The sequence below is a fragment of the Amyelois transitella genome, chromosome 21, assembly GCF_032362555.1.
Source record: "Amyelois transitella isolate CPQ chromosome 21, ilAmyTran1.1, whole genome shotgun sequence".
NCBI lineage: Eukaryota > Metazoa > Arthropoda > Insecta > Lepidoptera > Pyralidae > Amyelois > Amyelois transitella.
In genome coordinates, this window is record NC_083524.1 from 9,162,879 (window position 1) to 9,176,672 (window position 13,794).

Consider the following 13,794-nt stretch of genomic DNA (forward strand, 5'->3'; position numbering starts at 1 on the left):
GTGTTTATGCACCTTGGGATGTGGGTTCGAGGGGTACAACATCAGCAAAAAGCGAAAACGAGGAGTTCTGGAATAGTGTAAGAGAAGTATTGAAAGTTACCAAGCCAAATGAGAAGATTATTATGTTAGGTGATTTTAATGGATGGGTGGGTGTAAAGCGTGATGGATATGAAAAGGTGCTTGGTGCGTTTGGTGACGAAAAGGTGAATGATAATGGAAGAAGTGTATTAGAAATTTGTCTAGAGTGGGATCTTTTTGTGCCGAACTCAATGTTTCAACATAAAGAGATCCACACCTACACAAGAGTGGAAGGTATTTTAAAAAGTATGATAGACTTTGTGATTGTAGATGAAAGATTGAAGAACAAAGTGCTGGATACCCGTGCATATCGCGGTGCTGGCATTGACTCGGACCATTTACTGGTGATATCCCGGATAAGGGGTATCTTCAATCGCTGGCGGCACAGGGTAAGGGAGCAAACCAGCGCTTTGGAAAGAGTAAAAGTAGAAAATTTGCAAGATATGGATGTAGGTAAGAAGTATATTAATAGACTGAAGGATGAATTTGAAGATTTAGAGGAAATGAGCGATATTGAAGATGGATGGAAGGAATTTAAAGAAAGAATTGTGAAAGTAGCTGTTGAAGTGTGTGGTGTAAGTAGAAGAAGGAAAAAATCACAAAAATGCGTGGATGAGTAAAGATGTGCAAGAACTTGTGCGATTAAAGAAGAAAGCATGGCTGGATTTGTTAGCAGCAAAAGCTAACTTAAGAATGCAAGAGGTTATAGATGAAGATGTGAATGAAGCACGTAAGGAATATAAGAAAATGAAAGATTTGGTTAAGAAAGCTGTGATTAGAAAGAAAGAAGAGTATAAAGAGGATTTTGATAAAAGGCTATCAGAAGACTTTCAGTCAAATCTGAAAGTATTCTGGAAATCCGTAAGGTCAGCCCGAGGAAATACTATAACCAGAGAGCTGACTAGGATCAGATGCCAGGATGGTAGCGTTGTGAAAGGAGAAGAATGTGTACTAAAGATATGGAAGGACTATTTTGAAAGTTTATTTGAAAAAAAGGAAGGAAATAAGAAAGATTTCTGCTATAGCGAAGAAAAAGAGAATGAGATGGAAGGCGAAATTGAAATGTTCGAAATTGTGGAAGCACTTAAGAGTATGAAAGCGGGAAAGGCTGCTGGGTGTGATAGAGTGTCGGTCGAGATGCTTAAAGCAGGAAAAGGCGTAGTAGCTAGTCAGTTGTACTGCCTTTTCAATTTGTGTTGGAGAAGCGGCCGAGTACCAAAAGATTGGTGTAAGGCTGTTATCGTGCCACTTTACAAAGGAAAAGGGTCACAGCTGGACTGCAAAAATTATCGTGGTATAAGCCTGCTTAGCGTCGTCGGCAAATTGTATGCTAAGGTATTGATTAATAGAGTCAGGAATGAAACTGATGACAAAATATGGGATGCTCAAGCGGGATTTCGAAAGGGAATGGGATGTACTGATCAGGTCTTTTCCTTGCGGTGCATAGCCGAAAAGTTTTTGGCCAAGAGTCAAAAAGTCTATTGCACATTCGTAGATCTGGAAAAGGCCTATGACAGAGTTGAGAGGAATGAATTGTGGTCAGCACTTTCTATGCATGGGGTGAGCAGTCTCTTAATACGAGCACTGAAATCCTTATATGAGGATTCGAGTGCTTGTGTCAGGATAAACGGAGCGCACACTGAGTGGTTTAAGATTGAGAAAGGCGTTAGGCAAGGATGTGTTGCGTCACCGTGGCTGTTCAACCTATTTATGGATAGCTGTTTGACAGATTTGAAAGAGTCTAAAAGTGGATTAAGGATGAATGAGTTACTCGTCAAATGTCTGCTCTATGCCGACGATCAGGTTATACTGGCGTCATCAGCGGAGGAGTTACAGGAGATGGTAAACTGTATGCATGAAGCTTTAAAAGAGAAAGGAATGAAAGTGAACGTAAGTAAAACTAAAACACTGGTTTTTGAAATGGAGAAAGAAATGACAGCATGTAATATTTTGATTGGAGGAGAAAAAGTGGAGCAAGTGAAAGAGTTTGTATATCTAGGATCAAAGTTTACATCAGATGGCAAGTATGATAGTGATATTGAAAGGAGAGTGAACGCGGGGAACATGGTGAATGGAGCTTTGCATGCCTTTATGAGCAGTCAGAAACTATCCAAAAAGGCTCGACTGGCTGTGCACAGGGGCGTGTTGGTCCCGACATTAATGTATGGGAGTGAAAGTTGGGTATGGCAAAAGAAGCATGAAAGCAGAATAAATGCAGTGGAAATGAGAGCGTTAAGGAGTATGATGGGTGTGAAATTGAGTGACAGGATAAGGAACAGCGTGATAAGGGAATGTTGTGATGTGAAAGAAGATGTAGTTACAGGAATAGAAAAGGGTATGTTAAGATGGTTCGGTCATGTGGAGAGGATGAATGAAAGCAGGTTGACTAAGCAGATATACAAGGAGAGTGTGGAGGGAAAGGTCGGAGTGGGAAGACCTAGACGAACGTATCTTGATCAAATTAAGGACGTCCTGGTAAAGGGTCAGGTCAAAAGTACCCGAAACCGCCGAGCTTGTATGAAGAGAGTTATGAATGTGGACGAAGCGAAAGAAGTATGCAGAGATCGTGGCAAGTGGAAAGAGGTAGTCTCTGCCTACCCCTCCGGGAAAGAGGCGTGATTTTATGTATGTATGTATGTATGTATTGCGCATCATCGCTATTTGATTTAATACCATTATTAAGCCATACAGCTAAACGTGGCCTTTTAGTCTTGGATATGGAATGGATAAAGATGTTATTGTTCGTATGTAGTATGTAGAAAAACGCAGTGTATTTTCATTAAATTTCCTGAAACTACTTTTACAATCGTGTATATTCAATTACTATTTCGTTGGTGTGTTCATATCTTTAACGAAAAAATCAACCTATACAAAAGTCTCCCGGAACGCCGGAACCAATCCGGTAAATTAAAAGGATACAAACCGTCATACAGGATTCATTTGTAAAGTGGACGAGATGGGATGGCCCGATTGGAACTGATACCATCGTTAAAATGACGTACCTGTTGACGTGTTGATACACATAGGAAAGATTTTAATATTGGTATATACTAAATGTACTATTTATAAATAAAACAGGTAATAAACGCCCGCTGGATTACAGTGGCTCGGTGATCACGGATCATTGTAACATGATTCGGAATGTCCGAGGTAAGGTGAAGGTACGTTACTAGAGCGTTTAATAGGTACCTGTAGTTTTTATAACTAGTATAATGCAACTTTCTTTATGTACTAAATCAAAGGTATCACAAAAGTTTTGACAAACAAGCATTCATACATTTCGTTTCTCAGTGTTGAGCCATTCATGAATACTTTTGTATAATTTGTGAATTAAGCAACATGTGCAGACCACTGTTACCCAAACTTTGTATTACAAAACCTAAAATGTGTACTAGTCATTCACTGCGAACTTTGATCTCGAGAACACTTACAAAATTAAGAATAAGTTTTTTTTAAAACAACCGATTTAAATGCCCCACGAACTTTAAAATTCTATTGACAGATCTAAATCCTACATACATTTTAAATTTTATCAAATTTAGACTAACGATTCGAAGTAATCGCGTCACATACGAAAAATTTAATTGCGTCCCAAGATGATTGGTAAACCGCTCCGCTTTGCTCGCTCGGTCAATAATTATGACATATCCCAAAACAACGAGAGTAATCTAGAAAAAAGGAAAAGTATGCCGGCCATTTATTATATTTGGCAGCGATATGCAATAGAAAGAGCAATAAATTCAATTGATTGCTATAGACCGTTTAACTCCTCATAAACAAACTGAACTAGAATTCCTGAATGAAAAAGCACTCGGCAGCAACAAAGGTAGAACTCGAAATTTTCTTGTAACAATAAAATCTTATCTTATTCGGTAGCGCCACTCCTTGTAAAAACGACCTTCAGTAATGAAAACAACACTAGGGTGGCACGAACGGAATGTAGTGTGGAAGGACACTCAAGAGCACTAGGTACTTTGTTCTCTTTGTCATTCCTGTCGCCCTGGTACCACTCGAGGCGCTCCTCGTCAACTTTTACTTTGTTTGCCTGCGGGCAATTGTACCTAGCTTCAAGTTTACGACGAGAAATGTTTATTTATTTTTTCTTTTCACACTAAGATCTAGTTAAAAATTACTGCTAAGTTTATAGTAGGAAGTTTGTTTCGAAACAAAAATATTTCTCTTCATATCAAGAGAATAATTTGGAACGTGTTTTCGTAGCGGAAGGATTGTTATTTGAAGTCCGAATTTTGAGTTCTCTAATTGAGTTTGCATGTTTACACGAATTCGAATGAACGTTCATTTGTTCACGTTCCACGGGTTCACATCCCTCGTAATCAAAAGAATAACATCCGCATTAATGCCACCTTTATCTAAAAAAGGAGAATACGTAAAAAAATCCCCGAGGCATCACTCGCACCAAGAATACAGAGCTTGTAGGGTACGGATTTACAAGTAACCTTTCGGCCCGGTTGGACAGGAGAAATATGCGCTCCGGGCACTTTGCGCCCATTAAAATTAGTTTCCGCGACAGAATTCAATTTTGCCCCCGAACAGGCCCACGAGGGTTATCCCTCGTCCTTTGTTTTTCTCGCTGCGAAAAAGGCCATCGTTTTAAGCACAGTTGGGTTGTGATAAATTGCGCCTATGTTTTATAGAGGAAGCAATAAAAATTGCTGGCAGATCTTTGTTCGTTCCAGGGAAGTTTACCCCCGACTCATGCCATGTTACACTAATTAACGATCTACCAATGTTATTCGCTCACAAGACTTGCCAAGTATTTATATAAAAATCAATTCGGATCGCGAAGTTACGTATACCACAGTGAGTCTCATAATTAATACTGTTATTATCCTAGTCAAAGGAGGCTTTTACAGAATGCTACAGTTTTTTTTAAACTAATCTAGTTCTTTACTATCCATTGGTTAGAAAAAATAGTCTTTCTTGGTTACCTACTACAAGTACCGCTATCTCTACAAACGTGTGCAATAAAGGGAATTTTATTCATCCCGGATAAATTGCTAGGTACTAATGTTTTGGCCGACATCACCGACGGATCCCGGCGGCGGTGTCGCGATTCAATCCCGTTGATTGATGAATTGCTTTTATGTGTGTGTGTGTGTATGTGTTGATATTGCCACAAGCCGTTAATCTGTCAGGGGGAGATAAAAAGTTATACCTATCCATTATTTTATCCGAAGATTTATTTTCTATTACATGTCAAGTTTTTTATTGGTAAATATTTTTTGGACTAAATCGGGGTCTTCTAGATTTGGTCCAGACCATAAACCGACGAGCTTAAATTGAGGGAGTAAAGAATGTTAATGAAGCGAAAGTAATACAGTACCGTGGCACGTAGAAAGATGTCTCTGCCTGCTTCTTGTTCTCTGAGGCATGCGTTATTATGTATTTACCTAACCACTTTACTGACAAGTTTAGATATACTTAATACCTTCGTTTATATTAGAAATTCTCTTCAACATGCACCTACATTTTTTACATATTGTGAAAGCGCCCTCTTACGGATTAAACTGAAACTATTACGTTCTGCAGTGCGACGAAAGCGAACTCGAAGTGTAGAAAGTAAGCCCTCTGGTTTCATCCCCGAGAAAGCAGCTACATTTACGACGTTGTTCACGTATAAAGTGATAGATGGCGCTAGTAGGAATAAAATTCGACAAGGACACCTCACTAAGTAAATTTTTTTATTTCGTTACACTATTGTTGTTGTTGTCACCTCATTTCTGATTTCGCTTGAATTTCGAATGATATGTTTTATTTCACATCGCTTACCTGAAACAAAATAAATTTTAGTTACTTTTCCATTTATTACGCTATAGGTAAGCAGGTATAAAAAGGGCGATATTACTACACAAACTAGGTAGTTAGATAGTTACAAAGAGAAAATATGACTTAGCCCTCCGTTTTGGTAATTGGTATAATATGCAATACAAATAATAGTTACATACATATGTACTTCACATTCAATTGCTATTTTCAACTTAACATTTCCATCTCAGATATTGTTAAAAAAAACATTTTCATTAACTCTCCTTGTTTAATCCCGCTAACAAGCAAAATTCTACAGAAGTCTGTTTGGCTTGGAGCAAAACATTTACGAAGCAAACCGAGCGAGCACCGCAAGAGTATATAAACGCGGTAATTGTTTTAGCGGCATAAAAATAATTAGACTATAAATATATGCTTAACTTTGGCTTTGATACAATTGAGGATTAAAAACTTAACAAAGTGACAAGCCCATCACCAAAAAGAGAAATCCAAGTTCCACTGACTTTTGCAATATAGGCGGGAAATTTCCGTGCATTCCAAAATGCATTTAATATAAACATTTTTGCACGTGTGTAAATTATTCTTATATCAGTTCTATGCATTACCCGGCACGTTTCTATGAGCGATAAGATAACAATAAGCCAAGTGATCGCCGATCGTTGACACACATCGATACAGATTCTTCGATAAAATAAACGTTACAGGCATTTGATCTTGAAGAGAGAAGCATTTGAAAACTAGAAAATGAACTCAAACCTAAAGTTGCAGAAGATAACACACAAAGTAAATACGGGATATACAACGCCTACACTCTCGAAAAGTTTAAAAGATCATGTTTAGCTGGAAAGCCTAATGATAGAATTGAGATTCAGGTACGAGTAGGAACGATGATCCTGACATTAGAAACATTAGATGAAGTTTTACAAAAGGAGGAAAGGCGTAAAAAGATTGAGAATGGAAAAGGTAAATAACCACTAATACTATAAATGCGAAAGTTTTTAAGGATGTGTACGTGTGTTTGTTACACTTTCATGTAAAAACTATGACACAGATTTTAATGAAACTTTACAGTTACATGACTTAGACACTGATATAACATGATAAGTTAAAATTATAGAGATTTAAAACGGCCGAAGTCACAGGCAACAGTTAGACAAGTAGAAAAAATAAGCTTCATCCAGTGTTACCTAACCATATTCATTGTTTACTTCCCACAAGAACTAGACAAAATTCCGAAAGCATTTCCAATTATCCTTAAATGCTTGGCATTTTTCCAATTACTTCGTACAAATAATAGGTTATATCATACAAATACTTTTTCATCTCGGGCACAGGAAGCACACAACTCTGTTCAAACTCTATGAGTACATCTGAGTGAATAACTAATAATTTAAACACGTAAACATGGGTCACGCCTCTAATTCGCCAGATTCGCAAGGCAGAGAAGAAATTTTCTTCCTGCATACTTATTTAATATACGTGTACGTTAGGGTGTCCCTTAAATTTCAAGTTCGATATTTTTTTACGCATACCTTCTTAAAAGTTTCGTAATAACCCTATATTGTCTAGAAAAAAATATTAGTTCAATTTATAAACGATAACCCGTGCCGACTTGCTATTTAAACTTTTCTATACAAGTTGCGCAACGTACTGCGCTGTGACTTTTAACTACCAGTTTTATTTGCCATTTCCTAAGTAATTTTTTAAAACTATTAGTGCTCCATTTTTAGGGCTTAACATGTCGGTGGAATAACGGGTGATAAACAAAATATTTTTCTTATCGGATTGCCTAGCTACCAAATAAATGGTGCAAAATTACCATCTAATCGACAAGAGTTCTCACAGTCCTATTTTACAATATTCGTTAGGTTAAATTGACTGTTAGTGAAATTGCAAATTTTGTGATTAAAGAGTGCATCATATAGTGGGAAAATGCAAGAATTCTAACAAGGGTATTTCCGAACTGCGTGAAGAAACATCATCATCAGTATCATGTTTGGAGAAAGTTGCAAAAAAATTGTAAGAAAACTCAGGTAACGTTTCAGAGCCGTGAGAGCAATTCGAAATTAAGCTTGATAATTTGTTTGATATGCTGATGCTTTTGAGAGAATGAAAATAGAGGGACATAAATATTTTTTAATGAAACAGAGAGTTCCAGGTCGCCCGGGATGCTTAGGTGGTGTAGATTAAAAAATTGGAAGGAAGGAAAAAGGAAGATCTAGACAACGACGATTGGAAGAAGAGGCAAGAATTGTAAGACAAAGAGAATCACTAGTTGTTGCATCTACTTCCACCATAAATTCCTTCGAAAGTCTAGGAGATTCAGACGAAGATCAGATCTTGAATTCTATACTCAGCTTGCCGGATGTTCAAATGTACTTACAGTGGCGCCCAAAGCACATGTTAAAAGAGTACGAAAACGTTGACGCAACAACATCTTAAGCTTTGAGCAAGTCCAGCCATCACTTGTAGTATTTATGTGAAGAGACAGTCATTCTTTACTATGTGATGATGAAGTTTATAACCAAACTAAGAAGAAAATTATTGCCAACTTCAACAAGGACAAAAACTCAGATTTTAGCAAACGCTATGACCCGTCGAAGGAAAAACTGACTCAAAAGTTATTTTGTAATTTAAATAAACATTTTGTTATTTTTTTTAAACTGTTGTTGAATTTTTTATTTTATTTATTTTGCAGACAAAACACTGGATGATTTCGTATCGAAAAAGAGCACACAATTTTTATCGCGACTGCAGATCGACAACAGTTTTCTAAAGAAAGTTGCATCTTCTTGGAATAACAATTCTGCTTTTCTGGAAGCTAAAAAAAGTTATTTGAGAGTTGTAAATGATACTGCTGAAAGGGCTGTTAAATAATTGCAAGATTATAACGTTTATAGTGATTTTACAGCAGACCGAAATTTTAGAAGGAAGCACGTTTTTTACTAAACTTTGAAGCTCGGTCGGCACTGGTTGCAGTTATGCTAGATTGATAAAATTTTATATTTAAGTATCTTATAGCATTAGTAAAAAATATAGAGGGTATGCATTTCAAAATTCCAAAAAAAATTTTTTTTTGTCATATAAGGGACACCCTAGTGTACGTGTACGTAGTGACGATAAAAACGAAGAAGTTACATTTTCTTCATTAACATTAATCAATCTTTTCATTCAAGTTCGTCAGTCTAGGGTTTCGACCAAAACTTTCTCGATTTGATCAATTCAAAATATACAAGTTGACCGGATATTAGTTGAAGAGGTTATATTTTCACGGAAATCTTATTACGATCTTATCACGAAGTCAAGTGGATCGGGAGGTGCAAAACCGGACATGAGAGCCACTGGAGGAGGCTCAAGGGATAATAATCCCACAGATAAAATCTTTCCAGGATATAGGCGAGATTTTATGTAAGTACTATGATAATAAACTTAAAGTGAAACAATAAAAATTGGAGAATATATTTTTAAAATTTTAAATAGTCCTGCCTGGTTTAGCGGTATTGTGTTTGCTTCTTTAGATGGTTTAAGGTTCGATTCCCAGCCGGGCATATAAATATAAACACGTCTTTATAATCACCTCTTGCGGCGTATTTGCCAACAGTATTGAAAATTTTGAAAGGCCACGCAATTGTGACGACATAAAAACAGTCTCGAAGTTACTAAAGCAAGGCTAGCTCAATCTGTGTAATTTGTCTATATATTTACCTAAACGTGTCAGAATCTGATGAAGGTACAAGGACGGTAGTAATATTAGCACAATAGACACGTCCCCGAAATGAATCTCTTCTGAAACCTGGGGTAACGTCTTCATATCTGACAAAACAAGTAACTAAGCAAGACAAATGAGGCCCCATTCATCTTTCCATTCACGTCGCGATAACAATAAAAACAAAACGCGTAAAGCAGGTATACATCAGAGCTAATGGGTGCCGACAACCGTCGCCAGGTGGCGCTGTGTCATAAAGAACTCCGAGTTCCAAGTTTAAAGAGGTGTAGATTTTGTAATTGTACTTTTATTGTGTACTCCGATAAAGATCACGCTCTTAAACGTTAACCATTACTATAGCTATTCTTAAAATTATTCCGTTAGGCAGTGAGTGATAAAAACTTGAGTCTAGGTCTAGAAACTAAATTTGGCATCGTGTTCCTAATGTGGCCTAGTGAAGCACTTAAAGAAAATTTTCCGAAATTCCCAGGAAACAGAAATTTGCAGGATTTTTCACTTTACGCGGGCGGAGCCGCGGGTGCTCTCGTTTGGATCATATAAAAAAAATTAGTAAAAAATGGCGTTTGTGGTTCTTTCGCGCAGCTAATGGCGGTAACGTGTGTTACATGTGAACTTGCTTCCAAGTGCAAGTGCAAGCAATGCAAGTGAGCGCTTACAATTCATTCTGTGTCTCGTTTTTTCCCGCACTCTTTACTTCACTTGCGCCAGCTTCCTGTATACTTTATGACGTCATGAAACGTCTAACGACCACGGATAACAGTTATCTTGGATCTCTCCCGCATTTTCTATCTCAGCTCAACTCAATCGGGCACATTCTTACTGAAATCTCGTTTTACGAGTCATTGAAGTGACAAGTCAAACTCTGATCCCTGTAGCCCAAGTAGAATTCAAGGACCCTTATGACTATATTCAAAGAGTTTACAAGCCAAGTTCAGTATGTAGATCGTACACATAATCGTATATATATATATATATATATATATAGATATACTTACATAGTACTATTATCTATGTACTTAACGTACATAGATAATCGTGCTTATATACGATAGACGCCTTAAAAGTACCGTAGTAAGGTACCTTGTAAGTGCCGTATAGCGAAAACACAAATGAAAGATAGTAAAGAAAGTGTGAAATCGTATGGCAACGTTAGAAGGGGTAGACCAAGACTACTACGACTACGACCACATTAACCAACCTTGTTCAAATCGGGGACGTTCGCAGAGGTTCTGGTGATGGTAAGGTCAAGATAACCCTAAACCGACTACGTGACATACAGGAAGAACGAAACGAAATATAATTTTCAAAAGTAATTACATACATACATATGGTCACGTCTATATCCCTTGCGGGGTATACAGAGCCAACAGTCTTGAAAAGACTGTTCAGCTATTTGGCTTAACGATAGAATTGAGATTCAAATAGTGACAGGTTTGTAAGCCTATCTATGCCTTAGTCGCCTTTTACGACATCCATGAGAAAGAAGTGGAGTGGTCCTATTCTTTTTTGTATTGGGGCCGGGAACCACACAGCACAAAAAGTAATTTATTTATAAATAATAGGTACGGTGCCAGGAATACAGAAAATGAAAGATACTGTACGTAGCTTCAGGCAAGCCAGTGACAATGACAATGGCGCGGGTACGCAAAATTACATGTGATGTTAGGGTTGCCGCTTACATATATACACATAATTTACATAAATACTTCAACAGAATTTTAAGAAGTCGTCTGTCACGCGCGTCGCGCTGTTCTGAGCGGGCGCGTTGAAATCGTTTATACACGGTGACTCATCGCGTTCACTATGGCAAATATTGACATTGTTAAGTGTTCTAATTGTAACATTGTTATTAATGAGCTCCTTACTTTTGTGAGGCATGTGATTGACTATATGGACGAAGAAAGCATTCATCAACTATGCACTAACACTTTTTCGGAAGAGGAGATGGTGAAGGCCAAAACGTTATTATTTGAATCCGTTCCAAATGCAAAAAAAATGCCAGTAAGAAGAAAGCAGGGTAAGAAGAGGAAGTCCAGAGATTTGGATGATATCATCGCCCTGATGAAAGGTGGTGATCGTGCGTCATTTCCTATTTTCTGTGCTCGGGACTTAGACAGAATACCACCAGTAACGTTCGATCATGTCGATGCTACCACCTTCATTAAGGAACTTCTCGCCCTGAAAAATCGCTTCAATGTGATGGAAGAAAAAGCGGTGTGTAAGGAGGAGTTTAACCTTTTAAAACAAGAAGTAAACAATATGAAATATGCGTCTTTAGCTGATTCTTCTAATATTAATTTAAATAAGAGAAGGGGCGCATGCTTACAAAATAGTTTTGATATGGATAGCGGGCCGATTGGACTGCAATATTATGTGCAAGAAGATATTGGCATAAAACCATCGCAATCAGCTGATATTGAAATCAACGAACGACTTTCGATAAATACTCATCTGCCGTCAAAAAGAATTATCAACAATGTTTCTGTCGCTCCTATACGTGAGCCAGTTAATGAGACGGAACCAACATGTGAGCAGGCGAGACAGACAAGCTGCAGCCATACGCGTACAACAGAGACAGAGAGTGCGCAAGTTGTGACGTCGGCGGAGGTGATCGTGAGCGATCGTCAGACAAGTGCATCAGATGGTGATAGTGCGAGTGTAAACGAGATAGCATCTCAATCGGTAGCGCGAGTGACGACGAGTTATGATAGTGACTCACAGCAAGTGTTGTTGACGGCGGACAAGGTATGCAGTGATGTGGCCCCTACTAATGGTTATTGTCGTGTCGCGTCCCAACCGGCCGTGCATTCATTGAACGCGAGCGTAACTCATGGTTACTCTGCGAGCGCGAGCGGTCAGCCGACCGCAACCGCTGCTGCGGTGTGTAAAGATAATTGTGAACAAGTAGTAGGGGACTCGGAATGGACAGTTGTGCGTAAAAAATCTGCAAAACACTATAAGTTAATCGGTCAAAGAGGCTGTGCACCTATTGCGCCTAACGATAAATTCAAAGCTGCGGATATTAAGATCCCACTCTTAATATCCAATGTTAGTAAAGATGCAAGTGAAGAGGACATTATTAATTATATAAAAGAAAGAACTAGCGAATGTGTAACTCTAAAAAAGATTAATATGAAGCAAACGAAAACGTATAATTCCTTTAAGTTATATGTCTCTAAAAATAAAGTTGATATATTTTTGAAAGATGATTTTTGGCCAAATGGCATCTCATTTAGGCGTTTTGTACATTTTATGTACGGAACAAAAACGAATAAGGTGATTAGTTAAAGTTATTGTATGATTTAATTTATGGATTTACAGCCACAACATAATTTAACTTTTCTTAGTTTTAATTGTTTGTTTGTCACGAGATCATTTGTTGACTTACAAAATTTATGTAAGGTGGCGGATGTCTTAGCGTTACAGGAGACGTGTTTACTGCCGCATGAAATACCATTACTTGGGACTATTTCGAATTACTTTGACTACACGGGCAAGTCAGCCGTGGACACGTCTGCTGGCCCGCTTATCGGCAGGCCTTATGGTGGGGTAGCCATACTTTGGAGAAAAGGCATTTTTGACCAGGTGAATATTTTGAACTGTACTAGTGATCGATTAGTAGCTATTAGGGTTACACTAGGGCAATGCTCGTTAATAGTGTTTTCTGTTTATATGCCAAATAATTCTCAGAAAAATCTTCCTATTATGACGGAGATTTTGGGAGAAATAAATGCAATAGCTGATCAAGAGAATGTTGAAAATATTTATATCTTAGGAGATTTTAATGCCCATCCACACGAACTGTTCTATAATGAGCTCAGTAGTTTCTGTTCCGATTTGAGCTGGGTTTGTGCTGACGTAGAGAAAATAGGCTTGCAAAGTAATACTTATACGTACGTTAGCGCAGCACATGGGTGTAAAAGATGGCTAGACCATTGTGTCGTCTCGGACGCGGCCTGGAAAACAGTTGTGGAGGTAGGTGTCATAGAGGATGTGTTTGTATCGGATCACATACCCTTGTATGTTAAGAGTGACATTAGCATTTTAAGACCTGAATTGGCATCTTCTCTCTTGCACCGAAGCACTGTTGTGTGGGGAGCGCGTGAAGAGAAACAGGTGGCGAGGTATAGTGAATTATGTAATCATAGTTTGAGTGAAGTTGATTTTCCCCCAGAGTTCACGGAGTGTAGTCGTGGAGCATG

General features: G+C 38.1%; 2 protein-coding genes across 6 annotated transcripts in view; one reads left to right on the top strand and one right to left on the bottom strand.

Moving 5' to 3' along the window:
- The window catches only part of LOC106140510 (neurobeachin), a 457,176-nt gene that overhangs the window by 380,236 nt on the left and 63,146 nt on the right, over positions 1 to 13,794 (bottom strand). The window lies entirely within an intron of this gene.
- Positions 11,335 to 13,308, top strand: LOC132903049 (uncharacterized). The gene has a single exon (XM_060950300.1). The coding sequence runs from the start codon at positions 11,396 to 11,398 to the stop codon at positions 12,878 to 12,880; it is 1,485 nt and encodes a 494-aa protein (XP_060806283.1). The 5' UTR covers positions 11,335 to 11,395; the 3' UTR covers positions 12,881 to 13,308.